This window comes from Doryrhamphus excisus, chromosome 3, assembly GCF_030265055.1.
Source record: "Doryrhamphus excisus isolate RoL2022-K1 chromosome 3, RoL_Dexc_1.0, whole genome shotgun sequence".
NCBI classification, from domain to species: Eukaryota; Metazoa; Chordata; class Actinopteri; order Syngnathiformes; family Syngnathidae; genus Doryrhamphus; species Doryrhamphus excisus.
Window position 1 is genome coordinate 18,019,108 of NC_080468.1, and position 25,486 is coordinate 18,044,593.

A 25,486-nucleotide genomic window follows, 5' to 3' on the forward strand; every position below is an offset into this window, starting at 1 on the left:
CGCCCATGAGTGGTCTTTGTGCTGCTTGGCGGGTGGGCCCCCTGGGGAAACACACACACACACACACACACACACACTGACCCATTTAAAAGGTTAGTGTCTTGGCCCGCGGTGGGATTAGGAGAAGAAAGCAGGAGTGCTGCATCCATTCCATCCTTTGGTCCCGTCAGGGAGGCGTGGCGTGACCATGGCGTGGATTAAGCGGGAGCGGGGCTGTAAACAACAACACGGGGGTCGGCTGACACAAAGGAGTCCGCCATCAAACGGACTTCCTTCAAAAGTGCAGCGTCCTCCTCCCCCAGGGGCGGCCTGACACAAACGCGCCTTAATGCGGGCTGACAGGCGGTGAGTTCAGGTCCAGTCAGAAATCAGAGCTTCACACACACTCAACGTGATGTCATCACAAAGTTCCTCAAGCGAGGCAGCCATATTGGGACACGAGCACGGGGGCGGAGCCTGGTTGTTTCTTCCTTCCCTCTTTCTTGTCTGCCAGGTGGACCTGCGTGCTTGCGCGTGTGCGTGGGAGCCGCGGAGAGATGTACTCATCGCCGCCGCCGGCAAGGATGGAGGCGGTTACCATGGCGACAGGTAACCACTAACAACCGCCACACACAATCAGGTGTGTGTGCGTGTGTGCGTGCACGTGAAGGACGCGCTTCAAGTGTTCACGTGTTCGCTTCCCGTCTCATTGTCATCAAACGAAGGCATCACATGCATGCTCTTAAAGCAACAGCGACGTGCGTGTCAGCCACGGCGTTTCAAGGCCCCCAACCCCCACCCCGGATGTACAGCGGCTGAGTCATGTGACCCCAAGAGACGACAGCGCTTCCAGACGGCGAGCGTTGGAGGAGCCCCGGGAGTGTTTAGCGTTAGCTTAGCACCCGGTGCGTGTGTGCCGGATGAGCGGCGGAGTGGAAAATGTGAGCGCAGGAGTCCCCCCCCCCCCCCTCCCTTCCTCCCGCCCCCTCCCCACCCGCCTCCAGAGCACACGCACGAAGGCCCTCAGGAAGACTTCAGCACACAGGAAGTCCAGAATGACGACCTGTGACCTTCCTGGGCTTCACTGGGCTGTCTGTCCCATGGAGGAGATCACACACGCGGTCACGTGATGCGCCGCAGTTGCGAGCCCTCTTGTTGCCACGGCAACGCCCGCCCACATGACTGGCGGTGGTGGGGCCGGGGGCCGGCAGGTGACGCTGTACTTCCTGTCCACCTTCCTGTCGTCACGCTTCCTTCAACACGAGCCCGACGGAACCGCACCGGGAGCATGTGGGGTCAGAGGTCGCAGAGGTTGAGCTCCTGATCCTGCGTGTCGTCTTCCAGCCTGCACGAGGTGAATATTTTATACGCACGCAACTCGACACCACACGCCATTGTCATGCCTAGCACGGTCACAGCTCTACAGCACATATATGACCCAACATGGGGCCTCCTGTTCATCAGTGACCCCCGGTGGCCACGGTGAGTACTACACACCTTACGATGCGTCTTCCCAGTATATGTTTATGTTTATGTTTATGTTTATGCTTGAAAAGCTTTCATTTTGGAAGGAAAATGTTTTGGGCAAGTCCCGTGATCATGGGTCCAAACGTTAAAACCTGATGTCGCAAGCAGGTCGGTGGCCGCCATCTTGACGCGGGGTGCCCTCCCGTCTGTGGCCGTCACGTGACGCTAATAATGGCTCGTGGCCGTCTGGAAGGGGACGCATGCTACTGTGCCTAAAAATAGTGTGGGGCGGCGTTACATAAGGAGCCTTTATGAATTGGGGGGGGCGCAGCTGCCGCCCGCCATGTCTTCCTTTTGGGGGTGGGGGGGGCTGACATTTGGCAGCCATCCTCTCCTCTCGGGTTAGAGGTCACCTCAACTCTAAACTCCCGGCTGACGGCCTGTCATTGGCCCTTCCTTGTGTGAGACAGTCGCCATGGCAACACCGGAATCTTCCCGCTGCTGGTCTCAGATCGGTCCGTGGACTCTCTCACTGTGGCGCCAAAAGTGAGTCTGCAATGCGTCGTACCCCAGCACTTAGCCCCGCCCTCCTCCACGCGACAATATGCTTCCGATGAGCGTGCACGGACCCGCGCTCCGCTGCCGGATCTTCTCACGGTTCTGATCCACAAAGACCGCCGAGCCGAGGAAGAGGAGGAAGAGGAGGAGGAGGAAGATGGCGCTGCGGGCTCCGTGCGCGTGATGGCCAGCATGTTTGTCAGCCGCTGGTTGGCGGAACTCGGCCCGGTCGTGCGCGGGTCCGGCGAGCTCGTGAGAGCGGGAAAACGACACCGTGACGACGTGGAGCGCGAGCACGAGCGCGAGCGCGAGTGAACGTTTGAGTGACGGCAAAGGACGCATTGAGATGTCTGTCTCCTGCAGGTGATGAAGATGATGATGATGATGATGATGGAGGCTCACTAAGAGCCCGCTGCTCCGACCTCGCGCTTCCTGTCCTCCCCCCCCCCCCCCCCCCCCCCAAGCATGACGGTGGTGTCCGCGGACCACGTGGACGAGGGCGCCACCCTGCCGGGTCACCTGCAGGACGACGAGTGCGACGCGCACGAGTGCTGCGAGCGCGTGGTCATCAACGTGTCGGGTCTTCGCTTCGAGACGCAGCTGAAGACCTTGGCGCACTTCCCGGACACGCTCCTGGGGAACCCCAAGAAGAGGATGCGGTACTTTGACCCGCTGCGGAACGAGTACTTCTTCAACCGCAACCGGCCCAGCTTCGACGCCATCTTGTACTACTACCAGTCCGGAGGCCGGCTCAGGCGGCCCGTCAACGTCCCGCTGGACATGTTCTCCGAGGAGATCAAGTTCTACGAGCTGGGGGCCGAGGCCATGGAGAAGTTCCGAGAGGACGAGGGCTTCATCCGCGAGGAGGAGCGCCCCCTGCCGGACAAGGAGTTCCAGCGGCAGGTCTGGCTCCTCTTCGAGCACCCGGAGAGTTCGGGTCCGGCGCGGGGCATCGCCATCGTGTCCGTGATGGTCATCCTCATCTCCATCGTCATCTTCTGCCTGGAGACGCTGCCCGAGCTCAAGGAGGACGCGGGCGAGCGACGGCGGGCGGCGGGGAACGGAACCGGCGCCCACCGGAGCGACGTGCTGACCGACCCGTTCTTCATGGTGGAGACGCTGTGCATCATCTGGTTCTCCTTCGAACTCCTGGTGCGCTTCTTCGCCTGCCCGAGCAAGATGGCCTTCTTCCGGAACATGATGAACTCCATCGACGTGGTGGCCATCATCCCCTACTTCATCACGCTCGGAACCGAGCTGGCCGACGACCCGGACGACAAGGAGGGCAAAGGTGGCGGGGGCGGCGGAGGCGGCGGCGGCGGCGAGCAGGCCACCTCGCTGGCCATCCTGCGCGTCATCCGCCTGGTGCGCGTCTTCCGCATCTTCAAGCTGTCCCGCCACTCCAAGGGTCTGCAGATCCTGGGCCAGACCCTCAAGGCCAGCATGCGCGAGCTGGGCCTGCTCATCTTCTTCCTCTTCATCGGCGTCATCCTCTTCTCCAGCGCCGTCTACTTCGCCGAGGCCGAGGAGCCCGAGTCGCACTTCTCCAGCATCCCGGACGCCTTCTGGTGGGCCGTGGTCTCCATGACGACGGTGGGCTACGGCGACATGTACCCGGTGACCATCGGGGGAAAGATCGTGGGCTCGCTGTGCGCCATCGCCGGCGTGCTGACCATCGCCCTGCCCGTGCCCGTCATCGTGTCCAACTTCAACTACTTCTACCACCGCGAGACGGACGGCGAGGAGCAGGCCCAGCTGCTCCACGTCAGCCAGCAGAACCTGGCGCCGGACGACGCCTCCTCGCTGCTCAGCAAGTCCGAGTACGCCGACAACAGCATCGACAACCTGCGCGAGGCCAACCTGCGCGGCGCCAACTGCACGCCGCCCAGCCGCAACTGCGTGGACGGCGCCAAGCTTCTGACGGACGTGTGACGCGCTGTTGTCACGGCAACGCCAGCTGGCCTCCTTGCCGTGTTGACGAGATGTTCTATTTTCAGACTTCCTGGAATAAAAGACGACCGCGCTGGAATTCTGTCCCGGCTTGTTTTTAGGTCCTGGGAACTCCTTGTTGACATTTGGAGGAGGCGTGGCCGCCGAGACCCCTCCCCTTCAGCATGCTGCCTCCTTTCATCGCTTCCTGCGTGCACGTGTGTCAGGGGTCGCCGTGAGGGCGGCGTTTAGTGCCTTCACCCCTCCCCCACCGCCAAGTGCCTTCACGATGACGATGATGACGATGATGACGACCGTGACCTCCGCATCCTCACGTGACCTTTTGCATGACAGACGTTTGGCATGTTGACCCGGGTAAAAGTGGCGTTGATGTTTTTCTTGTGTCTGCTGTGTTACCATGGCGATGATGTAGTTAACCTCCCAGAATACCATGCGTGTTTAGCGTTCACCACTCATAGCCGCACTTTCAATAAACTTTCTTTTTTTTTTTTTACTTGGTGGTCGCGCACGTGCAAGGAGGTCCAAAATAGTTCCCGTGCTCCGAGCAGCTCCCTCAGAGGTCGCCACGACCTCCGTCACTGGCGGGAGACGAGCAAGTTGACCCGAGTCGCAAGTTGACCCGAGTCGCCTGGTCATGTGACACCACCTTCAGATCAATTATTCACGGGCGCTGGAACCATCGACCTTCACCAATCACTGCTCTCCTCTTGGTAGCGTTAGCTTTAGCCACAAGCTAGGACATAGCGCACGTGCACGTTACGGCTGAATCATTGGTGAGAAAGGGGGCGTGTCCCTATGCCAACCCCCCCCAAAAAAATCACCACGTGATGTCCTATTCTGCCACATGGAAAGTGCTGGGGGGGGGGTACATGACTCAGGAATCACCGACAGCTTCAAAGTCACATGACCAACTGTTTGAAATGTGAAGTAAAAAAAGCAAAATGGCGGCCAGTGGAACTACTGTATTCCTCCATATGATCGGACACGATCACGCCAGCTGATTCCATGATCGCCCACCAGAGGGCAGTAGAAACCAACAGCCACAAGCTGCTGAACGCTGCCATCGTGTGGGCGCTCTGAGCAGCTGCAGTCACGACCCAAACACTAAATGATACAAAAACAATACTTGACTACAACACGAAACATTTTAGTATTTTAGGGCAACTAAGTTTTACAGCCGTGTGGGAAATAATGTCCTTTCCATCCCACTCATGTTTTGACTGCTGTTGTGTTCTGTGATGCTATGGATGCTATTGATGCTAGCACGCTAGCAAGTCCAGAAAAAGCCACGTTTGATTCCACAAGAAAACTTTATTTGCCACACGTTTAGAAGAAGGTGTTTGGTCTCTTGGTGGTGAAGCGAGGCTTGTGCTGGCGGCGCAGGACCCGGTGAGGCAGCGGGAATTTGATCTTGGAGTCCTGCGGGAGGAGGGGGTGGAGTCAGCTTCAGTTTTGGGTGAGGGGGCAAACGGGAAGACAAAACTCACGTGGAACTGCTTGATGGCCGGTCTGCGACACTTGTTGGCAGCGATGACCTGCACCTTCATGATCTGGATGGAGTGGGCGCGGGCGCGGTGGCGGGCTCCCATGTCCCGGTCTGCAAGGACACGCCTCGTTCAACACACGCACGACATACGCTACGTACGGCCACGCCGAAGGCGACTCACAGCACTGCGTGACGGCTCCGGAGGTGGTCAGGTCGCGGTACTCTCGGTACATGTTGTGAGTGCCGCTGCGAGAGTCGTAGCGCAGCCAGATGCCGAAGTTCTTCACCTTCAGGGGGGTCTTCTCGTGGACCTGAACACAGCCGGTGTGAATACACGTTTATCGAGGGCAAAGGTCGACGCCGCCAGCCTCGTACCAGTCCGCAGTAGACCGTCTCGCCCGACGCCTTCTTCATCTTCCTCAACTGGGACACAAAGTACCAGAAACGAGACTTGGCCACCACATGGTTGGGGGCGAAGATCCTCATGCGGTACAGAGGGGGGGACGGGTTCTTGGCAGAGGGCAGCAGACGCCCGATGACCTTGTACTCTCGGAGCTGCGCACACGACAAGTTAACGTGAACATCCTAGTGAGTATCTGCAACGGGCAACGCTTCCAGATCAGATGTAAACATGTCCGTCCTTGAATTCACTTTCACCGGCACTGCAGCATCAGAGAAAGGCGACAAGGATGACGTTTGCTTTCTGCACACCAGGCAAAATCACACCATCGGGATCATGTGACCTTTGGGTCTGGGTGCAAACAGTCTCATACATTCACATTTACATTAACGTACGGGACTCAAATCGGTTCGACACAGATGAACATGAAGGCAGGTTCGAGTCCAACACTCTAGGCACGGCTTTCATGTCACGCTAATATTCCGCGTTAGCTGTTAGCATTAGCTAGTCTAGCATTCCGCCGGCACGCCGCTCGAACAAGAACTAATTATCCGTCCCAAACGCAAACCAGACAATACGTTTAAGCAACACAAACAAGAGCGCAGCTTAACGTTTTGTCTTCGTTTCGCTACATGGTCCCATTTCGCGTCGTCGTCATCCACATGGCGCCACAGCCGCCATGTTGGAAACCCCTCAAAAAAGACACCGGAGCGAAAAACGTGAAATCAATCGACTTACAACGAGGCTTGCACACACATCCACGCGACAACGGGATGCGTACGTCGTTATAGGTCGATATCTACACACGCGGGATTGTCCTTTTGTCTTTTTGTGAGTGTAAACGGGACATTTTACGTACAGTGCCGGACGCCTTCATGGTGTCTGTCGCTCAGCCACAGTAAAAGAGGAAGTCAGAGGGCGGAGACTGCGCATGTCAAATGGACGACCAGGGGAGGGACTTCCGGTCGAACACCGCCAACACAAAACAAATGCTTTCAAGTTGCTTTTATTTGAGTTTGAGAAATAAATGAATTTAAATATGAAATAAATTATTTTTTTTGTGATAGCCTTTAAGATAATATATTCTGTCGACGTCTATGTCTACATTTTGTAACGCTTACCAAACACTCGCGTGTCGAAGTAAATATTTTCAGCGTCTGGGCTCTGCCGTTAAAGTACATCCGGGTCAAGGAACCGGAAGCGAACTGAAGAGACACGCCGCACAGCCTCTCGTGCGAGTGACTTGTGACGCTTTCTAGACGTCGCTGCGTTCCTCAGACTGGTCGAACTCTGGGGGGACGGGGACCACCGTGGACGGACTGTGGTCAAAATAAGGTGAGCCTCACCGGACGACCCCCTCGGCGTCCCGCCGTCTTTCCCGGCGGGACGCCGAGCGGGCGTCGTGCTTTGGCGATGATGTGATTGATGGACGGGGGGGACGCTCGTCTGGGTTTTGATGAAACAACAAAATTGACCGACGCCTTCGGTTAGTTTGCGTGTCACGACGCTGATGACCCGTGAGGGTGGGGGGCTTGGGGGGGGGGGGGACTCCGACGCTAATGCCAGCTCATGTTAGCAAGCTAGCTCCTCTCGTTAGCATGTTTGATTGACGCGTGCACTCAACGTGTTTACATCAACACATCCGGGCTGAAAGAGTTTTCATTTGACACCAAACTGATTTGAAACGTCAGCCTTTTCCCAGCTGTTGTAGTTTTATCTCTTCATATCATGGCTTTATTCCTGATATTATATATAATTATATATATGTGTTTTTCTCTTACTCTCTTTTGGTGGTGGCACTCCAATGCTAATGCTAGCAAACACTCCCCCCAGAGTCCACTTGTTGATTGACTGAGGAACCAAGCAAGACAAACTCCCCTGTCTGATGTTGGACGTTGTGCAGTGTGGATGGAAGTGTGATGCGGGTCATGTGACACTGATGATGATGATGTGTGCCAGATGAGAGGAAGCCAGGTGAGGTGGGCAGAGAGGAGCACGGAGAGCGTGGAGCAAAGCTAACCCACGAATGGCCTGCCAGTCTGTTGCTGCAGTCATGGACGAGCAGGCCCTGCTGGGGCTCAACCCGAACGCCGATGCCCGCTACAGGCAGAGGGTGAGAATCTGCGTGGGGGGGGGTCTTCCATAATGTCACGGGCGTGTACATGTGGCGTGTGTCCCTCAGGCCATGGCGTACTTTGAGCAGCTGAAGGAGTCGCAGGATGCCTGGGAGGTGTGTGCACAGGCGCTCGCCAAAGGCCTCTACAGGTGTGTGTGTGTGTGTGCACATGTGTGTCATGTGACCGTGACCTCACACGCTGTCTTTGTGTCCAGTGATGACCACGTGAAGTTCTTTTGCTTCCAAGTGTTGGAGCATCAGATCAAGTTCAGGTAAGCCTGGTTGGCTGTTGCGTGTGGTGCCCAATGATTGACACGTGGCCTTGCAGACACGGCGGGCTGAGCGGCCCCCAGCAGCAGCTCATCAGGGAGACGCTGATGAAGTGGCTGCAGATGCAGGTTAGTGGTGGGGGGGTGGCTGGGTGGGTGGGGGGCATGGTGAAGACGTGGCGTTGATTAGCCTGGTGTCTCCACAGCTGATGAGCAGTCAGCCTGAGAAGGTGTTCATCAGGAACAAAGCTGCCCAGGTCTTCGCTCTCACCTTCATCACCGAGTACCTGACCCTGTGGCCCAAGTTCTTCTTTGACATCCTGGCCCTGGTGGGCGACAACCCCCACGGCTTGGACATCTACCTGAGGACTCTCATGGCCATCGATGCCGAGGTGGTGGACCGAGACATCCTGCACGCCCCCGAGGTACTGACCGCCCCCCCACCCCCCAACAGTCCCTCCCATTATGTTATGACTTTATTATTTAATACCCTGCGTGTTACAGATGCGTGTGCCAGTAAAAAAGCCCCCCCGGGCTGCGGTGTGGACCCCCCCGCCTTAGCAGACAGGAAGTTAAAAGTGTGTGTTTTTGTCCAGGAGACCCGCAGGAACACATTGATCAAAGACGGCATGCGTGAGCAGTGCATCCCCAGCCTGGTGGAGTCCTGGTTCCAGATCCTGCAGACGTATCAGAGGAGCCACCCCGAGCTGACCTGCCAGTGTCTGGAGGTGGTGGGGGCCTACGTGTCCTGGATCGAGCTCAGCCTCATCGCCAACGAGCGGTCAGTGGCCTCGGACGTCACGCCCGCTCGCGAGCTCCGGTCCGTAGCGGTCTGTTGTGGTCTCGGCAGGTTCGTCAACCTGCTGCTGAGCCACATGTCGGTGGAGGAGCTGCGGGAGGAAGCCTGCGACTGTCTGCTGGAGATCGTCAACAAGGGCATGGACCCCGTGGACAAGACCAAGCTGGTGGAGTCTCTGTGCCAAGTCCTGCAGTCCGCAGGATTCTTCAACATGGACCAGGTGAGTTTCCCGCCACGGAGCCGCCCGAGCGCACCTTCCCACGCCGCTCCTCATCGCCACCAGGAGGAAGACGTGGACTTCCTGGCCAAGTTCTCGCGTCTGGTCAACGGCATGGGCCAGAGTCTGGTCTTGAGCTGGACCAAGCTGGTCAAGGCGGGAAGTGTCAAAGACGCCGCCGACACGCTCCACGCCATGGAGGCCAAGGTGACGCCGATGCTGCAGCTGCTGGTCCACCAGGACGACGACATCTCGGCCAACGTGGTGGGCTTCTGCTACGACTACCTGCACGTCCTCAAACAGGCACGGCGCCTCCGCTCTTGGCCCCGCCCCCTCCTCGCGCCACTTCCTGCTCATCTTCTTCTTTGCTTCCGCAGCTCCCTCAACTCACCGAGCGGCAGAACAGCAACGTGGAGGTGAGTGTGCGCACGTGAGAGCGAGCCAATGGCGGCACTGGAGTGGCACTGGAGTGGCACTGGAGTGGCACTGGAGTGGCACTGGAGTGGCACTGGAGTGGCACTGGAGTGGCACTAAAGCGGCGTTGTGCTCATCAGGCCATCATGCTGGCGGTCATGAAGAAGCTGACGTACGACGACGAATACAACTTTGAGAACGAGGTAGGTGCACGGTGGCGGGCGTGCGGGCGGCTGGGCGTGGCGAGTTGACGGCGTGGCGAGTTGACGGCGTGGCGAGTTGACGGCGTGGCGGCTGTGTGCGTCAGGGCGAGGATGAAGCCATGTTTGTGGAGTACAGGAAGCAGCTGAAGATGCTGCTGGACCGTCTGGCCCAGGTGTCCCCCGAACTGCTGCTGGAGGCCGTCCGCCGAGTCTTCACCAGCACCATGCAGTGAGGCCCCGCCCACCTGGCCCCGAGGCGCTCGCCGAGCCCGCTCTGATTGGTCTTGTCTTTCAGGAACTGGCAGAGCGCGGCCTTCATGGAGGTGGAGGTGGCGGTGCGTCTGCTGTACATGCTGGGCGAGGCGCTGCCCGCGTCCCACGGCGCTCACTTCTCCGGGGACGCGGTGAAGACGGGCGCCCTGCAGGACATGATGAGGACGGTCGGTCGCGTCGCCTCGACTCCTGGCGTGGGAGTGGCGTGGCGCGTCTAACGGTGTTTTGTCTCCCGCGAGCAGCTGGTGACGTGCGGCGTCAGCGGCTACCAGCACACGTCCGTCTCGCTGGAATTCTTTGAAACGGTCGTCCGATACGATAAGTTCTTCATCGTGGAGCCGCAGCACATTCCCAACGTCTTGGTAAGCGTCAGCTGACTCGGATGATGTCATCACCCCCCCCCCCCCCTTTCAATGTGTGTGTGTGTGTGTGTGTGGGCGTGCCTCAGATGGCTTTCCTGGACCACAGAGGACTGAGACACAGCAGTCCCAAAGTCCGCAGTCGGGTGGCGTACCTTTTCTCCCGCTTCATCAAAACGCTCCAGTGAGTATCAAGTCATAGTACCACCATAGTACACACAGGTAGTATTGCAGTACCACGTCTCCCTGACGCAGCAAACACATGACGGCCTTCATCGAGGACATCCTGACCCGGATCCAGGACCTGCTGGAGCTGGCGCCTCCCGTACGTGAGCACCCCAGGAAGACCCCGGGCCCGGTGGCACCCCGCTAGCTAGCGTCTTTATCCCCACAGGAGAACGGCTTCCCGGCGCTGCTGACCAACGACGACCAGCTCTTCATGTTCGAGTCGGCCGGCGTGCTGATCGTGAGCGGCGAGAGCCCGGTGGAGAGGAAGCAGGCGCTGATGAGGGGCCTGCTGGCGCCGCTGATGGACGCCTTCCGCTTGCTGCTCGCCAAGCTCCCTCTGGAGACGGACGAGGAGACGCAGGCCGCCGTGGCCGACTGCCTGAGCCACGCCGTCGGCTTCGCCAGGTGAGCCGGCTCGCTTGACGCCGCGTGCGGTCGCTCTTCCCCGCACGGAAACTCAACCCCCCGCCCCCGCCCCCCCTTTGCAGTCGCACCAGCAAGGCCTTCAGCAACAAGCAGACGGTGAAGCAGTGCGGCTGCACGGAGGTCTACAGGGACTGCCTGCACACCTTCCTGCCCGCACTGGGCTGCCCCGTCCAGCGGGGGGTGCTGCGCGGCTGCGTGCGCTCCTTCCTGCACCGCATGATCATCTGCTTGGAGGAGGAGGTGCTGCCCTTCATCCCCGCCGCCTCCGAACACATGCTGAAGGACTGCGAGGCCAAAGACCTGCAGGAGTTCATCCCGCTCATCAGCCAGATCACCGCCAAGTTCAAGGTAGGAAGCAAAGCTCTGCTGCTGGAATTGGCTGCTGGGAATATGGCGGTGGTGGGAATTTCTACGTCGGGAGATAAACCCCCCCAGGAGAAAAGCTGGAATGTTGCAGCAAGGAGGGGGAAAGGTCACGTGGGCTTCGTAGCATCAAGCTGCCATCTTGAAGGAACAACATGCTTTTCCAGTTGGGGAAGGTCGTGGTCCGACGCCAAGGTCCACATAGCGGGGGGACGGCACCTCAACTAGTGGGAGACGTTGCAACGTTAGGAGAATAAAGATATGAAGGGGACAAAGTTGGGGGAAAATATCCGAATTAGGGAAAAGTGAAGAAGAAGAAGATGAAAGAAGGTTGGAATATGAATGGAAAAAAGGCACGTTTTGAAACTGTGTGTGTGTGTGTGTGTGCGTGTGTGTGCGGTTGCCACGGCAGCGGCAGGTGTCTCCCTTCCTGCAGCAGGTGTTCATGCCGCTGGTGCTGGCCATCTTTGAGGTGCTGGGGCGTCCAGCCGAGGACAACGACCAGGCCGCCGCCCTGGAGAAGCAGATGCTGCGCAGGAGCTACTTCTCCTTCATCCAGACCATCGCGGGAAGCGGCATGAACGAGGTCATGGCCAACCAGGGTGAGACCTCCGACCCCGTCCCTTGGGGCCCAGCCCTCCTCCCCCCACCCCCCTGCGTTCTGAGCTTCTCCTATCCCGCAGGGCCGGAGAACATGGAGCGCGTGGTGTTCACCATCATCCAGGGCGCCGTGGACTTCCCAGACCCCGTGGCCCAGAAGACCTGCTTCATCGTCCTGGCCAAGCTGGTGGAGCTTTGGGGTGAGACTCCGCCCCCGCCGACCCCCCCACCCCCGCCCCCGCCATCACACACGTACTGACGCTGCCATCCTGCCCACAGGCGGGAAAGACGGCATGCCGGGCTTCTCCGACTTCGTGTACAAGCACATCGTTCCCGCCTGCTTCCTGGCTCCCCTCAAGCCGACCTTTGACCTCTCCGACGCTCAGACCGTGCTGGTGAGTGCCATCGGTCGCCGCCTTTTGTCCTTTCAAGGCTCCGCCCTCACCGTGGGTGTGACCTTTCAGACGCTGTCCGAGGCTGTGATCACGCTGAAGACCATCCACCTCAAACAGGTACACACACACACACACACACACACGCACACACACACACACACACACCGCCATCTTGAACATGCTGCCTGTGTACGCCAGGGGGCGGAGTTTGTGCACTTCCTGCAGCACGACTACCTGCCCTCCCTCCACGTGTCTCCGGACATCGCACAGGTCAGACTTTCTCACACGGTGGGGGCGGGGCTTAAGTACGGCGGGTGTGTGAGCTTCCTGTTCCTTCCCCCAGGAGCTGTGTCACGTCCTCCAGCAGCCCGACGTCAAAGTCCTCAAGACCTACATGAAGGTTGCTCTGCTTCTTTCCTAAATCCATCCTACCTTCTAAACAAAACATCATTCACTTTATGTCACATGTCACTTATATCTAAGATCTGAAATCATCAAGACAATCTCACGGCCATTTTGGAATTGGAAAATCAAAGAATTCAAAAAAGTTAAAGTCTTTTTTTTAAATTCAATTTTATTCTGGAAAAATAATAAAATGAAACGTTTCTAGCCAGGCCAGGCCTTCTCTTGGGGCCGCCATCTTGTCCATCATGGACAAGACCATGGGGGGTCGGCTCGTAGACGGTCTGAGCAGACATGGCGTGCCGACAAAGATGACTTTTCATCAGAGAAAGGTGTCTCTAGCCGTCATCTACAGTAGAACATGGTCGCTCACGTTCAGCTTCCCCCTGTCCTCCATGATCGATCTTTCCCATAATGCACTGCTCTGGAAAATGGCTGTAGATCTGAATGAATGTAATACTTCTTTCCATGGTTGATGTGCTGACAAAGATGATCAACGAGTACAACCAAGGAGGTCTGGATTTGGACTTCTAGTCCAAATGGAACTGGAGAAACACCACAGGCTGATCCACCCTTCCGTGTGGGACATCAACGCCGGCTGTGTCACGGAGCATGGAGGCGCTACCAGGAGACAGGCCGGTCCATCAGGAGATGAGGAGCACTGCAGGAGCCCTGCAAAAGGAGCTCCAGCACGTCTGCTCCAACAGTCAGACCCAGACTCCACGAGGGCGGAGTGAGGGCCCCCCCCCACGTCTTGCAGGAGAACACCAACATCGGCAAATTGTGTTCTTCTCAGATGAGAGCAGGTTGGCACTGACCATGTGACAGACGTGACGGAGTCTGGAGATGCCGTGGAGAACGTTCTGCTTCCTTCCTCAGACCTAGTGAGACCATATGCTGGTGCGGTTGGCCCTGGGTTCCTCACGATGCCAGACCTCATGTAGCACTTCCTGCAACACCAAGGCATCCATGTTATGGACTGGCCCACCCGTTGCCCAGACCTGAATCCAGCAGAGCACATCTGGGACATCATGTCCTGCTCCGTCCACCAACGCCTGGCTGCGCCACAGAATCCAGGAGCTGGTGGATGCTTTGGTCCTGGTCTGGGAGGAGATCCCTCAGGAGAACATGCCCAGGCATTGTAGGGAGGTCACACAGGCACGTGGGGGCCACACCCCGCCGAGCCCCACATGAAGGTTGGATCAGCCTGTCGTGTTTCTCCAGTTTCGTTTTCCGTTCATCGTTCTGGGACTTGGTCAGCGCATGCAATCTTCCCACGGATTTCTTTCCCACTTTTGCTTTTTCCTGTTGAAGTAACATTGTCAGAATGTGCCGCAGTTTGGACACCCCTAGATTGACCTTGCTCCCCCCCCCCTCCTCCCTCCCCAGGCGTTCTTCCAGCAAGCCAAGCTGTAGGAGATGGTTAGCATGGGAGCTGCTGTTCGCACCGCCCCCAGGTCCCCGCCAGGTCAGGACGGCGGGGGAGCAGCGGGGGACCAGCGGGGGTGGCCGCCACGGGACGAGCTGTCCACGTCAACTTTGAACTCTGGAGAGCCGCGGCTCAGCGTGGAGAAAGTACACAAAAGGGCTGATGTTGTTTACTTTAGTGTTTTCTTTAATTTAATATGCAAATGATGTGTCAATCATCTCAGCTGCTGGATGGAGATGTTTTGGTTCCACAGGAGGAACGAGGCGGAAGCAAGGAGACCCACGTTCCCGGCTTTAGTTTTTCTTCTCCTCTGACAAACGGAGACAATAAAAGTTGACAAGTTGTAAATAAATCAAACGTCAGCTCTTTCTCACGCCCGACTTTATTTTCATCTCGAGCAGGACATCACAGAAGGTCATGTAGGTCACGGAAGGTCGCGTCAGTCCTCGCTGCTCTCGGCGCGCATGCAGAAGGTGCTGAGGAAGACCCCGCCCACAGCCTGCAACCTGGCTCGGGTGTCGTCCTGCTTGTGGTGGAGACTGTCCAACTTGGACATGAGCAGTTTGAAGAGGACGTTCTCAAAGTTCTCCCTGTCAGACAGGAAGACGTCCACCAGCCTCTGGGAAGAACCAAAGTCATGCTTGAGCTCCCTGATCACCTCCTTCACCATCTGGTTGACCTTGCAGGGTCCTAACTTGGTCCACGATAGCAGGACTCCGTCCCGCGTCATCCTCTTGGACACCCTGTGGACGGTGGCCAGGGTGTCGGAGGAGTGGACCAGGCGGCAGAGGGACTTGGGCAGGCCGGCAAACAGCTGCACCATCAGAACGTCCACCAGGGTCAGCAGCTCCTCGTGGACTGTGCACATGGGCCGGAACGGGGACACGGGAACTTCCAGGGCCGGGCTCTGCGCTCGTGGCTCCGGCTGGGTTTGGAGGCTGCCGTGACCTGGGACCCCTGTGGGCGTGGCCTCGGGGGCCTCCGAAGAGTCCAGACTCTTGGGGCTGACCGTCTTCTGCTGCACGGACTCTTCTTCTAGGAGCGGGGTCTTGGGCGGGGTAGTGGGTCTGTCCTGGGCTGAAGGTGGCTGGGGTCTTGCTGGCCAAGATTCTCTTCGGGTTTCTGCGGACGGGGTCTTTGGAAAAGAGTTGTTGTTTTTGGTGGGGACCTTGTCGTGCGTAGACTGGCCGTGGGGCAGCCGGGGACCTGAGGACTGGCTGTCCACCTTAACTTCAGGACTCGCAGTTCTGGCTGTGTTGACCTCAGACACAGGTGGTGGGGGCGGCGGCGGGGGTGGCGGCGAGCAAGAGTCAGTAGTCAAGTCCAAAGCCTTGGTGTCGGGCTCCTGGACATCCAAGTCCTGCTTGGCCTCTGGGCTTTTGGCTCTAGGGGGGACCGCCTCGGGTGACGAATCATCAGGCATGGCTGGGTGTGGACTCTTGACCTCAAAGGAATCCAAGTCCTCTTGGACACAGACTTCCAGTTTCTTTTGTGGACTTGCGGAATCAGAGCAGTCTTTGTTGGGGTCTCGGGGTGGACTAATGGGGCTGGGCGGGGCCTCCTGCAAGTGCGCCTCTCGTGGTGTGCTTTCGGAGGTTTTGCTTCCAGAGTCGACGGTTCCCTCAAGGCAGGACTCATCGCTGGCATTCCGAGGAGGCGGTTCGGATTCAGGGGCCATCTGTGAGCAGACCTCCGGGTTATTTTCTGGACTTGTGGTTCTGGTGGTAGCGACCTCATCTGAGCAGTCGGAACCAGTGGTGTCTTGGGGGATGGGGGCGCCCTGCACGTCAACATCTTGTTGGGTTTCTGTATTCATGGATTTGGAGGTGACCACCTGGTCTGAGCAGGAATAGCCGGCTGTGTCTCGGGGTTGGGGGGCGTCCTGCAAGTCAACATCAAGTTTATTTTGTGAACTCGTGGTTCTGGGGGCGGCCTCCTCGTCTGAGCAGGAATCACCGTTGGTGTCTTGGGGCGTGTCCTGAAAATGGACCTGTCGTTTCTTTTCTGAAGTCTTGGTACTGGACTTGATCTTTTGGGTGCAGGAATCACCAGTAGTGTCTTGGGGTCGGGGTGTGTCTTGTATATGGACCTCCAGCTTCATGTCTGGACTTATGGTTCTGGAGGTGACCTCCTCATCCGCACAGGAATCGCCAGTGGTGTCCTGGTGTCTCGGGGTGTCCTGGACATGGACCTCCAGTTTGGTCTCTGGACTCCTGGTTCCGGAGCTGATGGTCCTCCCGGGGAGGGAGTCACCAATGGCATCCGGGGAGAGGCTCTCGGGCCTGCGGGGGGCGTCCTCCAACCGTCTCCGGTGGCTTGCCATCCCGGTGACAAACGCATTGATTTCGGTCAAGCAGCCGTACACCTCGTCGGCATGGTTACGGCGGGTGGCTGGTTCCATCTTGATCCAGAGGAGAAGCTGTTGCACAAACTTTTTGGCAGAATCGTCCAGAATTTTCATGAGAATTTGGAGAAAGTTGGTGTTTTTTTGGTCCACCTCCAAGACCAGCGGTTCCAGGAAGTGCCTCCACACCTCCAGGGATTGGACCGGGGTCCGGTTGCCGGTCATGTAGCCGTACATTTTGGTGGCCAGTTCGTGGGAGAACCTGTCGGCCTCGCGTCCGAGCCCGTCCATGTCAATTCTGCCGTCCCCGGCCAACGCCGCCCCCTCGCAGAACACGTCCTCCAGGAGGGAGCGGATCTCTCTGAAGGTGGGCGGGGAGTCCAGCTGGGGCCGTTGCGTGTGGGCCACCTGGTCCCGGCTCGGCAGCATGCACTGGTAGCGGACCATCTCCAGCTCGCACATCATCTCATCAAACTTCCTGTGACAGAAGTTAAGGAAGTTGTGTTGGCGGGAAATCTCCACGCTACCAGCGGGTTCCGGGCAGGTGGACCGGAAGAAGCGGGACAGCGGCTCCTTGATGAGCGACAGGTTGAACTGAGGCTTGGGTGACACGATGTGCCCCCCCTCTGTGGGCTCCGGGTAGTGCAGGTCTTTGGCGATCGCCTCCACGATCCCCACGGCCGCCTTCGTCACTTCCTGCTCGGAAATCACCTTCTCGGCGCTGGTCCACTTGCGGAGGATTTGGCTCACCGCCTCGGTGGTTTCTTCCTGGTCCACCGCGCACGCGTACCCCCTCTTCGGGGTCTCGTGACCGCCATGCGGGCGCCAGCACGAGCGGAAGCCGTGCGCCTGCGGCATCCCTTTGCTCAGGTAGACCTTGAGGGCCCCGCACGCGAGGAGAACCATCTTGGCCAGCACGTCGGTCTTGGTAAAGGAAGTCGGCACGTAAAGGGGCGGGGCCATGTGCCACGGCGCCAAGGTGACGTTGACTCGCTGACGCACCTCCTCCTGGACCAGGGAGTCCAGCTTCTCCGAGCTGATGCTCGGCTGGTCCGAGACGTTGAGCGCCCACCCCAACACGGTGCCCAGACCGCCCTCCACCTGGATCTTAACGCCTCTCTTGGGTGCCGGAAGATCGGCCATGATGATCCTGAGCGCGTGCGTGCACAGTTTGTGCGTGGCGCGTGCGCACATGTCGGCCAGCAGGACGTGCGTGGACGAGTCGGTGGTCCCGGACGCCAGCATGACCCACTGGGCCGCCAGGACCCGCTGCAGGTGGATCCGTACGATCGGTAGGACGAGCTCCGCGTGGACCCGGTAGACGTCCGCCATGTTTTCCGCCCTCAACGTGCGCGAGGGACGCGGGACGCGCCCCCCCCCCACCCCGCCCAGCGACTATGGCCGCTTTAAAGAGCAAAGCTTTGACACGTGCGTGACGTCACAGGAGCGCGTGACGCGCGATGGAATAAGAATCAAGCAAGAATCATCTTTAATGTTTTATTCATTCGTGACGTCATGGGGGCGGGTCTTCAGCCTTTGATGACTGCAATGGGTCTCAGCTTGATGGCCTTCCTGCTGATGCCCGCCTGGTGACACGTGTCCACCACGTCCGTCACGTTCTTGTACGACTCGGGAGCCTGAAAACGGGGGGGAGAAAGCTGTGGTACCAGAGGTCAAAGGTTGGCAGCGGGCCTCACCTCCTCCATGACGAGCTTGGGTGACGCCACCCGGATGGCGATGCCCTTGTCGGCCAGCTGGTCCAGGACATCCTGGAAGTCCAGATTCCGCCGGGACTTGGCACGAGACAGCGCGCGACCCTGCACGCCAGGAAGCACATCAGCTAACATGGAGTCTGGGACCGGAAGCGGATGGGGAAGTCGCATACCGCTCCGTGACAGGTGGTGCCAAACGTCTCCGTCATGCCTTGCTCCGTCCCCGTCAGGACGTAGCTGCAGGTCCCCATGGTCCCCCCGATCAACACCGGCTGGCCCGTGAGCTGAGGGAAGGTCAGACAAGGTCACGCGCATCCCGACACGAACACGCGGGCCGCTTACCTGATAGTCCACAGGGATGAGAGGGTGGTGGGGGGGGAAGGCGCGAGTGGACCCCTTGCGGTGGACCAGCAGCGTCCTCTGCTTCCCGTCCACCATGTGCTCCTCCACCTTGGCGATGTTGTGGGACACGTCGTAGATGACGTGCATGTCCAAGTCGTCCGGCGTGGTGCCAAACACCTTGGAGAAGGCCTGCCCACAAACGAGCGGCGTTGGCGCTAGCAAGCTAACGGCGTCCCACGTGCGGCGGCGGCGGCGCTACCTGTCTGGTGAGGAAGGTCATGGAGGAGCGGTTGACCCAGGCGTAATTCCCGGCTGCCGCCATCCCCTTCAGGTAGTCCTGGCCTTCCTGGGACGTGATGCGGGCGCAGGCCAGCTGCCGGTCGTTCACCACGATCTTGTCCCGCTTCATGGCCTTCTCCATGGCGACCAGGGCGTCTGTCAAGGGCGGACGTCAGCTGGGGCGGGGCGTGGACACGGGCAAGGACTACCTGATTACCTGTGGCCACCTGGTGTCCCAGCCCTCTGCTGCCGCTGTGGATCATCACGCACACCTGTCCTTTGTGGTCCACGCCCATCTTCTTGGCGGCATAGTCATTGTAGATCTCGTCCACCACCTGGATCTCGGCGTAATGGTTTCCTGCTCCCAGGGTTCCCAACTGGGGCGCAAATCGACGGGCGTGAGCGCTGCGCGGCTGGCCGCCTTTACAGCGAAAGGGCAGGAAGAGGAAGTTGTACCTGAGGCAGGCCCCTCTTCTTGGCCTTGGACGATACCTTGGTGGGGTCGGCCTGCAACATCCGCCCGTACTCCTCGCAGTGCTCCTTGTCCTCGGCCCAAGCGTAGCCCTCCCTCAGGGACCAGTCCACGCCCATCTCCAGCGCCTCCTCCAGGTCCCTGCACACGCACACGGGGTCAGGGCAGACGCCCAACGGGGCCGGGTGGCCCTACTTACTTGGCCCCCATGGGAATGACGCCCTTGGAGCCCACGCCCACTGGGATGTGGTCAAAGAGCGACTGGGCCAGCTGCTCCTTGACGGGCTCCACGTCTCGCTCGTCTAAATTTGTCCTCAGCAGGCGGACGCCGCAGTTGATGTCGAAACCCACGCCGCCTGCACGATAAGACACGCTGCTTTGTCGTCTCCACCCGCATGCGTGCGTGCGTCCTCACCTGGAGACACCACGGCGTGCGGGTCGTTCATATCAAAGGCGGCCATGTTGCCGATGGCGAAACCATATCCCGAGTGGACGTCCGGGAGCCCGATGGATCTCTGCAGAGACAAAAGGCTTATGGTGGTCGGAGATGGGCGGGGCTACACCCCGCACCGCACCGGCGCGTACTCACGTGGACGATCCCGGGGAGCGCCGCCACGTTCCCGATCTGCTTCATGGCGGGAAGGAAGCCGCCCACGCCTGTGGAGGAGTAGAACACGTCGGTGAGCCGCACCCAGACGTCGGCCCCAGCCAAGCGCGTACGTCACCTCCTCCTCGACACGCGTTCCTCAGCTCCTCGAACATCAGCTTCTCCAGAGGGTCGTTGACGTAGAAGATTCCTTCCACCTGAAACGTTTCATTTCACGCATTTTACCAGAATAACTTTGGCCGAATATGACAGAGGAGGTTGGGGGGGGGGGGGTCTAATAAATTAGAAACAATTATATTAAAGACATTTAAAAAAGCATCAAAAGTAGGGACAAAATGACTCATTTACAGGAAAAATAATATGACGAAAGTAAAAAAAGTGTACATTTCTGCACCTTTTTGTGGCGGGTGGATCCATATTATTGGAATAAATTCATCTACATGGAAAATTGACCAGAAGAAATGTCACATGAAAATGTTACCAGAATAAAGTCCTAATGTCAGCATAGCATTAGAATATTCAAGAAAAGGTTTTATTAAATAGTGATCTTATTAAAAACTTGTTTAAAAATTAAGTTGTAATTTGGGGACTTTTTTGGTATCGCAATAAATTCCTAATCCCAGAAGAACATTTCCAGGAAGTGTGAAACAGCATCTGTGTAACGTGGAAGCATGTTTACAAGTTCTAGCTTTCCTTTTTCACTGTCACACTTGGCTAGCACGGTTGACAAACTCGCCGACATCTAAGGAGATAATAACAGTAAGATTTTCAAGAGATATCATCGAAGCCCGAGTCGTATTTCACAGTCGTGCATAATAAATCATAAAGTGGTAGCGGAAGTAGCCAAAATGCTGCCTAGCTAAGTAGCTAACAGCGCCGATATCTACCTGCATGTTGGGAACAAAACCCTTCTTAATTCTCCAGCAGTTTGTGGAAATCTTGTCCACATATTGTAGCTCGTCGTTGTAATTTCTACTCATTACTGCGCTTTATTCCAAAAGAAGTGCGTTTTTAATACTCCGCATTAGTTGCTGTCCAGTGACACCAAGTGGCATTTCGACGGGATGCTACGGAAGCCCGCTAGCATTTAAACCCTGCAGCGCCTGCCACGATTTGAAACGCCGTGGTATAGTTTGCTGAGTGTGAGTACTCTTACAACAATAGCAGTTTATTAACTGCACTTAAGTGTGTGAATTTTCACCATAAAGTTTGTGGGGAACATTTGTGGACAGGGTTGTGTTTTTTTTCATTCGCCGTGCCGTAGATGTAGTTCTTTACGACATTCGCCGTGCCGTAGATGCAGCTCTTTACGACATTCGCCGTGCCGTAGATGTGAGTACACTTGCAGGCAATAGCTGTATAGTTAACTGCACTTAAGTGTTTCTATTTGCACGTAAAAGTATTTGGGGGACATCTGTGGACAGTGTTGTGTTTTTTTTTCATCCGCCGTGCCGTAAATGTAGTCGTTTACGACATCCGCCATGCCGTAGATGTAGTTCTTTACGACTTTGTGCGGGAAGGGGTGGAATAGAAATGACCCGGAGGAGAGCTCCGAGTGAGAGTGTGCGGGGCCTCGTTTATAAGCCCTTTTTTATTTTATGAAACCGGAAGTTGTTGACGGAAGAAGCTCAGACCCAAAGCTCGCGTGTGTCGTCTTCTGATCAGGTAAAATGTTTGATTTGATGTTTGCTTTGGAACCCGTACGCGAGTTAGCTAGCAGCTAGCTAGCCAGCTAGCTTGACTGAGCCGTGAGCAGTTAATGCGAAGAAGTGAAAACGGAACCGAGCGTCCCTTTTGGAGGTTTCCGTTTCAATTTCACCTGTTTTTTCCAAAAGGTTGTGTTTATTTTCCGGGCTAAAATGCGCTAGAATGTTGAATGCGAACGAGGTTTGTTTTGCCGAGGCCAGCTGACGATGAAAACAACGTTCGTGACTCATGAGAAATAGCCAAGATGGAGTAGCATGACACGACACGATGACACGACGATGAAAGGTGATAAATCGTGACGTGTCGTGTCAGCATGAAGCTGCGTGTCCGCATCCGCAAGCAGACCTGCAAAGTGGACCTGTTCGGACCCGAGTCCACTTTGAAGGAGCTGACGGAACACATCCAGGGCGTCCTGCTGCCCTCCCACGGCCTGAGGTCTGTGACGTCTTGTGATCACGTTGTCGCAACAAATGACGTAACGACAAGCACGCGCTAACACTTGGTTCCCGTTAGCTCCTGCTAACTGACGTCTAACCTTTGGTCCTCCCCAGTCGGGACGTGGAGTTCGGTCTTTCTCTGAACGGCGCCGAGCTCCTTTCTGACGCGGGCCAGAGGCTGTCCACCTGCGGCGTGGTCCCCGGAGATCTCATCCGCGTGTTGCTTCCCGGCGCCGTGGACGCTTCGCCAGGCAAGCCCCCCGCCGAGACGACGACGGCCGGCGGGCAGGCCGGGATGACCTCCAGCGGGGTGAGTGATGGAAACCACGCGTGACGTCGCCGCCAGTGGACGTGTCAAAGGTCACCGTGGCGTCTTTGTTCGGCAGGGCTGTGGCCCCGCCCCCTCCGACCCATCAGAGGCGTCGTGCTCCTCCGGCCCCCGAGCGCCGCCCGTCCTCAGTTGGGAACCCATGCTGTGCGGCGAGGCCGGCGAAGGCCAGGCGCCGCGCTCTCTGGAGCTGCTCTATCGCGGCGCCGCCGTCACCTGTCCCAGCGACGCCATCGTGGTGGCCGCTCACCTCCTCATGCTGGAGACGGGATTCACGCCGCAGGTCAGTCATGGCGCTGCTCACGTGTGTTGACTTGAAATGTTGGCGTGTCGCGTTGTCGTCATGTGTTGGCGTGTTGTGACGTTGTGAGCTAACGTGGTCCCGTGTGCTAATACTGCTACCGTGATGGAAGCAGCACAATGTTAGCGTGTTGATGGTGGTAGCATGTTCTCATGTGTTGCACTTAGTGTGTGACATCATGTGTCGGGTGTCGTGATGTCAGTGTGTGACATGAAGTTAGCATGTTGTGATATTAGCTTGTTACATGAAGTTAGGGGGTCGTGATGTTAGTGTGTCACATGAAGTTAGCATGTCACATGAAGTTAGGGTGTTGTAACATCACAATGTTAAGTTATGAGATGTTGGTGTGACATGAAGTTAGCATGTAGTTATTGTTACCGTGTGACATGAAGTTAGCATGTAGTTATTGTTACCGTGTGACATGAAGTTAGCATGTAGTTATTGTTACCGTGTGACATGAAGTTAGCATGTAGTTATTGTTATCGTGTGACATGAAGTTAGGGTGTAGTTATTGTTACCATGTGACGTGAAGTTAGCGTGTCGTGTTAGTGTGACATGAAGTTAGGGTGTCAAGATGTTAGCGTGTTACATGAAGTCAGCATGTTATGTTAGCGTGTTACACGAAGATAGCATGTCGTGATGTTAACATGTTACATGATGTTATCATGTTGTGATATCTTACATGAAGTGAATGTCATGAATGTGATGTTAGTGTGTGACTTGAAATTAGCGTGTTGTGATGTCAGCGTGTCACATATAGATAGCGTGTTGTGATGTCAGCGTGTCACATATAGATAGCGTGTTGTGATGTCAGCGTGTTACATATAGATAGCGTGTTGTGATGTCGGCGTGTTACATATAAATAGCGTGTTGTGATGTCGGCGTGTTACATATAGATAGCGTGTTGTGATGTCAGCGTGTTACATATGATAGCGTGTTGTGATGTTAGCGTGTTACATATAGATAGCGTGTTGTGATGTTAGCGTGTTACATATAGATAGCGTGTTGTGATGTTAGCGTGTTACATATAGATAGCGTGTTGTGATGTCGGCGTGTTACATGTAGATGGCGTGTTGTGATGTCAGCGTGTCGTTGTCTTTCTAGGATAGCGAGGTGAAGGCCACGGAGATGCCAGCTGAATGGCGGTCGGGGGGTGGAGCTTACAGACTCCAGTACACGCACACGTTGTGCGAAAGGGGCGTGGCTACGGTGGTGGCGGTGCGCATGAGGCCCATGCTCATCATCGAAGGTGCGTGGAACACGTTGACCTTCCTCACTGATGAAGACCCTCACCGTCGTCATCCTCACAGCCATTCTGCAGGTGGGCGACAGCGCCAGCATGGCGGCTAAGATGTGCGTGGACCCCTCCAGCTACGTGACGGAGGCGTGGCCAGGTCAGAGCTGTTGATGGGCGGATGCGGGCGGCGCACGAGCGCGGGTGGCGTTCCCCCTCAGTGACTCGTGTCTTTCAGGCGAGAGCGCGGCCGCCACCTTCCTGTCCCTGAGTCGACTGTCGCGAGTCTTCAAAGACCAGCTGGTGTACCCGCTGATCGCCGCCACACGTGAAGGTAAGAGCACGCCGCCGCCATGTTGGCTTTCCCTCCAAGCCTGAGTTGTGACCAATGAGCGCGTCGGCAGCCCTCTCTCTGCCCGTGGCCTTCGGCCTGGCGGCGCTCCCTCCCGAGCTCCTCCTCCTCGTGCTGCGCCTGCTGGACGTGCGCTCGCTGCTGAGACTGTCGGCCGTCTGCAAGCACCTGCACGCCTCCACCGACGACCCGGCGCTCTGGAGACACCTGGTGCGCCGCGACTTCAGCGGTGAGACCGCGCCGTCTCGTGTGGATGTGTGACGCCATCTTGTCATGTGACCCCTCTCCTTGTTGTTTAGACCACAACTGGCAGGGAGAAACCAACTGGAAGGAGGTCAGTCTCAGCTGTCAACGTTTCCATGGCAACATCAACGCCAATGTGTGTGTGTGTGTGTGTGTGTGTAGCTCTACAAAAGTTTCTACCGGTTCCGCCAAAAAGGAGGATGTGTGGACCGGCCCTGCTCCCTCCCCCTTATCCATCGCCACATCTTCAGTCCCGCCCCCTACTCGCCATTCCCTGGCATCATCGGCGGCGCATACGACCTGAGACCCGCCGTCCCCTACGGCGTGCTTCCCACACCTCGCTACGACCCCATCGGTCCGCCTCTTCACAGCTCGCTGGACAGCGAGCGCCGACGGCGGCGCAGCGACCCCCGACCGCCGCCGGGTGGCGCTCGGGCGGCTGACGTCAGACAAGGGTTCATCTGACCTGGCGCTGTGGGAATGTGGCGGCCGGCCCCCGTTCCTGAACGTGACGAAATGTTATGTAGCGACGCTTCACACGACGCCATCATGGCGGGCTGCTGACCCTGATGATGATGATGATGACATCGGTTGATGATTCGCCGTTGCGTCGTCACGCTGATGTTGAAAAGCACTTTGTCTGCAAATATGACTTTCTTGGCAAGAATGTGAAAGATGCTTCTGTTGCGGTGCCTTACATTAAACTCAACGTTTCATTGGAATCATTCATTCATTAGGAATCACAATGGAATTATTCATTCATTATTCATGATTTATTCATTCATATCACCAATG

General features: G+C 57.2%; 5 protein-coding genes and 1 non-coding gene across 9 annotated transcripts; 3 read left to right on the forward strand and 3 right to left on the reverse strand.

The window, feature by feature from the left end:
• Positions 1-2,439: 2,439 nt before the first annotated feature.
• kcna1b (potassium voltage-gated channel, shaker-related subfamily, member 1b) lies at positions 2,440-6,394 on the forward strand. Its single transcript, XM_058067474.1, has one exon. It carries the CDS (start codon positions 2,470-2,472, stop codon positions 3,934-3,936), a length of 1,467 nt encoding a protein of 488 aa, XP_057923457.1. The 5' UTR covers positions 2,440-2,469; the 3' UTR covers positions 3,937-6,394.
• Positions 5,246-6,814, reverse strand: rpl18a (ribosomal protein L18a). 2 transcript variants are annotated; one of them, XM_058067497.1, is made up of 5 exons: positions 6,700-6,814; positions 5,816-5,995; positions 5,622-5,751; positions 5,442-5,551; positions 5,246-5,373 (listed from the first exon to the last, which is right to left on the reverse strand). In XM_058067497.1, the coding sequence occupies exons 1-5, from the start codon at positions 6,715-6,717 to the stop codon at positions 5,281-5,283; spliced, it is 531 nt and encodes a 176-aa protein (XP_057923480.1). In that variant the 5' UTR covers positions 6,718-6,814; the 3' UTR covers positions 5,246-5,280. The 2 variants fall into 2 exon arrangements, with proteins under 2 accessions (XP_057923480.1, XP_057923481.1); XM_058067498.1 differs by having other exon boundaries at positions 6,579-6,722.
• Positions 6,070-6,202, reverse strand: LOC131126995 (small nucleolar RNA SNORA68). The gene has a single exon (XR_009129483.1). It is a non-coding gene; the product is annotated as a small nucleolar RNA SNORA68 (small nucleolar RNA).
• Positions 6,815-7,007: 193 nt separating the features above from the next.
• On the forward strand, positions 7,008-15,275 carry xpot (exportin, tRNA (nuclear export receptor for tRNAs)). Its single transcript, XM_058067421.1, has 25 exons — positions 7,008-7,175; positions 7,800-7,953; positions 8,023-8,105; positions 8,172-8,228; positions 8,285-8,354; positions 8,432-8,650; positions 8,822-9,006; positions 9,076-9,244; positions 9,308-9,544; positions 9,619-9,657; positions 9,796-9,858; positions 9,963-10,087; positions 10,154-10,298; positions 10,374-10,493; positions 10,580-10,674; positions 10,746-10,815; positions 10,885-11,123; positions 11,207-11,492; positions 11,920-12,109; positions 12,191-12,307; positions 12,387-12,502; positions 12,572-12,619; positions 12,701-12,772; positions 12,846-12,902; positions 14,294-15,275. The coding sequence occupies exons 2-25, from the start codon at positions 7,867-7,869 to the stop codon at positions 14,318-14,320; spliced, it is 2,916 nt and encodes a 971-aa protein (XP_057923404.1). The 5' UTR covers positions 7,008-7,175; positions 7,800-7,866; the 3' UTR covers positions 14,321-15,275.
• Positions 15,276-18,147: 2,872 nt separating this feature from the next.
• On the reverse strand, positions 18,148-21,171 carry rtcb (RNA 2',3'-cyclic phosphate and 5'-OH ligase). Its single transcript, XM_058067473.1, has 12 exons — positions 20,977-21,171; positions 20,208-20,286; positions 20,072-20,139; positions 19,898-19,997; positions 19,682-19,838; positions 19,467-19,623; positions 19,228-19,387; positions 18,991-19,166; positions 18,732-18,920; positions 18,563-18,673; positions 18,375-18,494; positions 18,148-18,314 (listed from the first exon to the last, which is right to left on the reverse strand). Exons 1-12 carry the CDS (start codon positions 21,067-21,069, stop codon positions 18,207-18,209), a joined length of 1,518 nt encoding a protein of 505 aa, XP_057923456.1. The 5' UTR covers positions 21,070-21,171; the 3' UTR covers positions 18,148-18,206.
• Positions 20,674-25,424, forward strand: fbxo7 (F-box protein 7). 3 transcript variants are annotated; one of them, XM_058067476.1, is made up of 10 exons: positions 20,674-21,754; positions 21,997-22,231; positions 22,348-22,543; positions 22,620-22,844; positions 23,967-24,111; positions 24,173-24,256; positions 24,335-24,430; positions 24,501-24,677; positions 24,748-24,782; positions 24,854-25,424. In XM_058067476.1, the coding sequence occupies exons 2-10, from the start codon at positions 22,110-22,112 to the stop codon at positions 25,154-25,156; spliced, it is 1,383 nt and encodes a 460-aa protein (XP_057923459.1). In that variant the 5' UTR covers positions 20,674-21,754; positions 21,997-22,109; the 3' UTR covers positions 25,157-25,424. The 3 variants fall into 3 exon arrangements, with proteins under 3 accessions (XP_057923459.1, XP_057923458.1, XP_057923460.1); XM_058067475.1 differs by having other exon boundaries at positions 20,675-21,754; positions 22,109-22,231; XM_058067477.1 differs by lacking the exon at positions 20,674-21,754 and having other exon boundaries at positions 22,126-22,271.
• The last annotated feature ends 62 nt before the right edge of the window (positions 25,425-25,486 follow it).

Excerpts from the sequence above, each read along its gene's own strand:
- kcna1b (XM_058067474.1), top strand. The coding sequence starts at position 2,470 with ATGACGGTGGTGTCCGCGGACCACGTGGACGAGGGCGCCACCCTGCCG.
- rpl18a (XM_058067497.1), bottom strand. Across the intron at positions 5,552-5,621 it reads CGGAGCCGTCACGCAGTGCT|ACCGGGACATGGGAGCCCGC; the intron begins GTGAGTCGCCTT and ends GTGTCCTTGCAG. Across the intron at positions 5,374-5,441 it reads CGGCCATCAAGCAGTTCCAC|GACTCCAAGATCAAATTCCC; the intron begins GTGAGTTTTGTC and ends CTCCTCCCGCAG.
- xpot (XM_058067421.1), top strand. The coding sequence starts at position 7,867 with ATGGCCTGCCAGTCTGTTGCTGCAGTCATGGACGAGCAGGCCCTGCTG. Across the intron at positions 10,494-10,579 it reads AGCACATTCCCAACGTCTTG|ATGGCTTTCCTGGACCACAG; the intron begins GTAAGCGTCAGC and ends GGCGTGCCTCAG. Across the intron at positions 11,124-11,206 it reads CACGCCGTCGGCTTCGCCAG|TCGCACCAGCAAGGCCTTCA; the intron begins GTGAGCCGGCTC and ends CCCCCTTTGCAG.
- rtcb (XM_058067473.1), bottom strand. The coding sequence starts at position 21,069 with ATGAGTAGAAATTACAACGACGAGCTACAATATGTGGACAAGATTTCC. Across the intron at positions 20,140-20,207 it reads GAACGCGTGTCGAGGAGGAG|GCGTGGGCGGCTTCCTTCCC; the intron begins GTGACGTACGCG and ends ACTCCTCCACAG. Across the intron at positions 18,674-18,731 it reads TCATCCCTGTGGACTATCAG|CTCACGGGCCAGCCGGTGTT; the intron begins GTAAGCGGCCCG and ends ACCTTCCCTCAG.
- fbxo7 (XM_058067476.1), top strand. The coding sequence starts at position 22,110 with ATGAAGCTGCGTGTCCGCATCCGCAAGCAGACCTGCAAAGTGGACCTG. Across the intron at positions 22,232-22,347 it reads CTGCCCTCCCACGGCCTGAG|TCGGGACGTGGAGTTCGGTC; the intron begins GTCTGTGACGTC and ends GGTCCTCCCCAG. Across the intron at positions 24,678-24,747 it reads GGTGCGCCGCGACTTCAGCG|ACCACAACTGGCAGGGAGAA; the intron begins GTGAGACCGCGC and ends CTTGTTGTTTAG.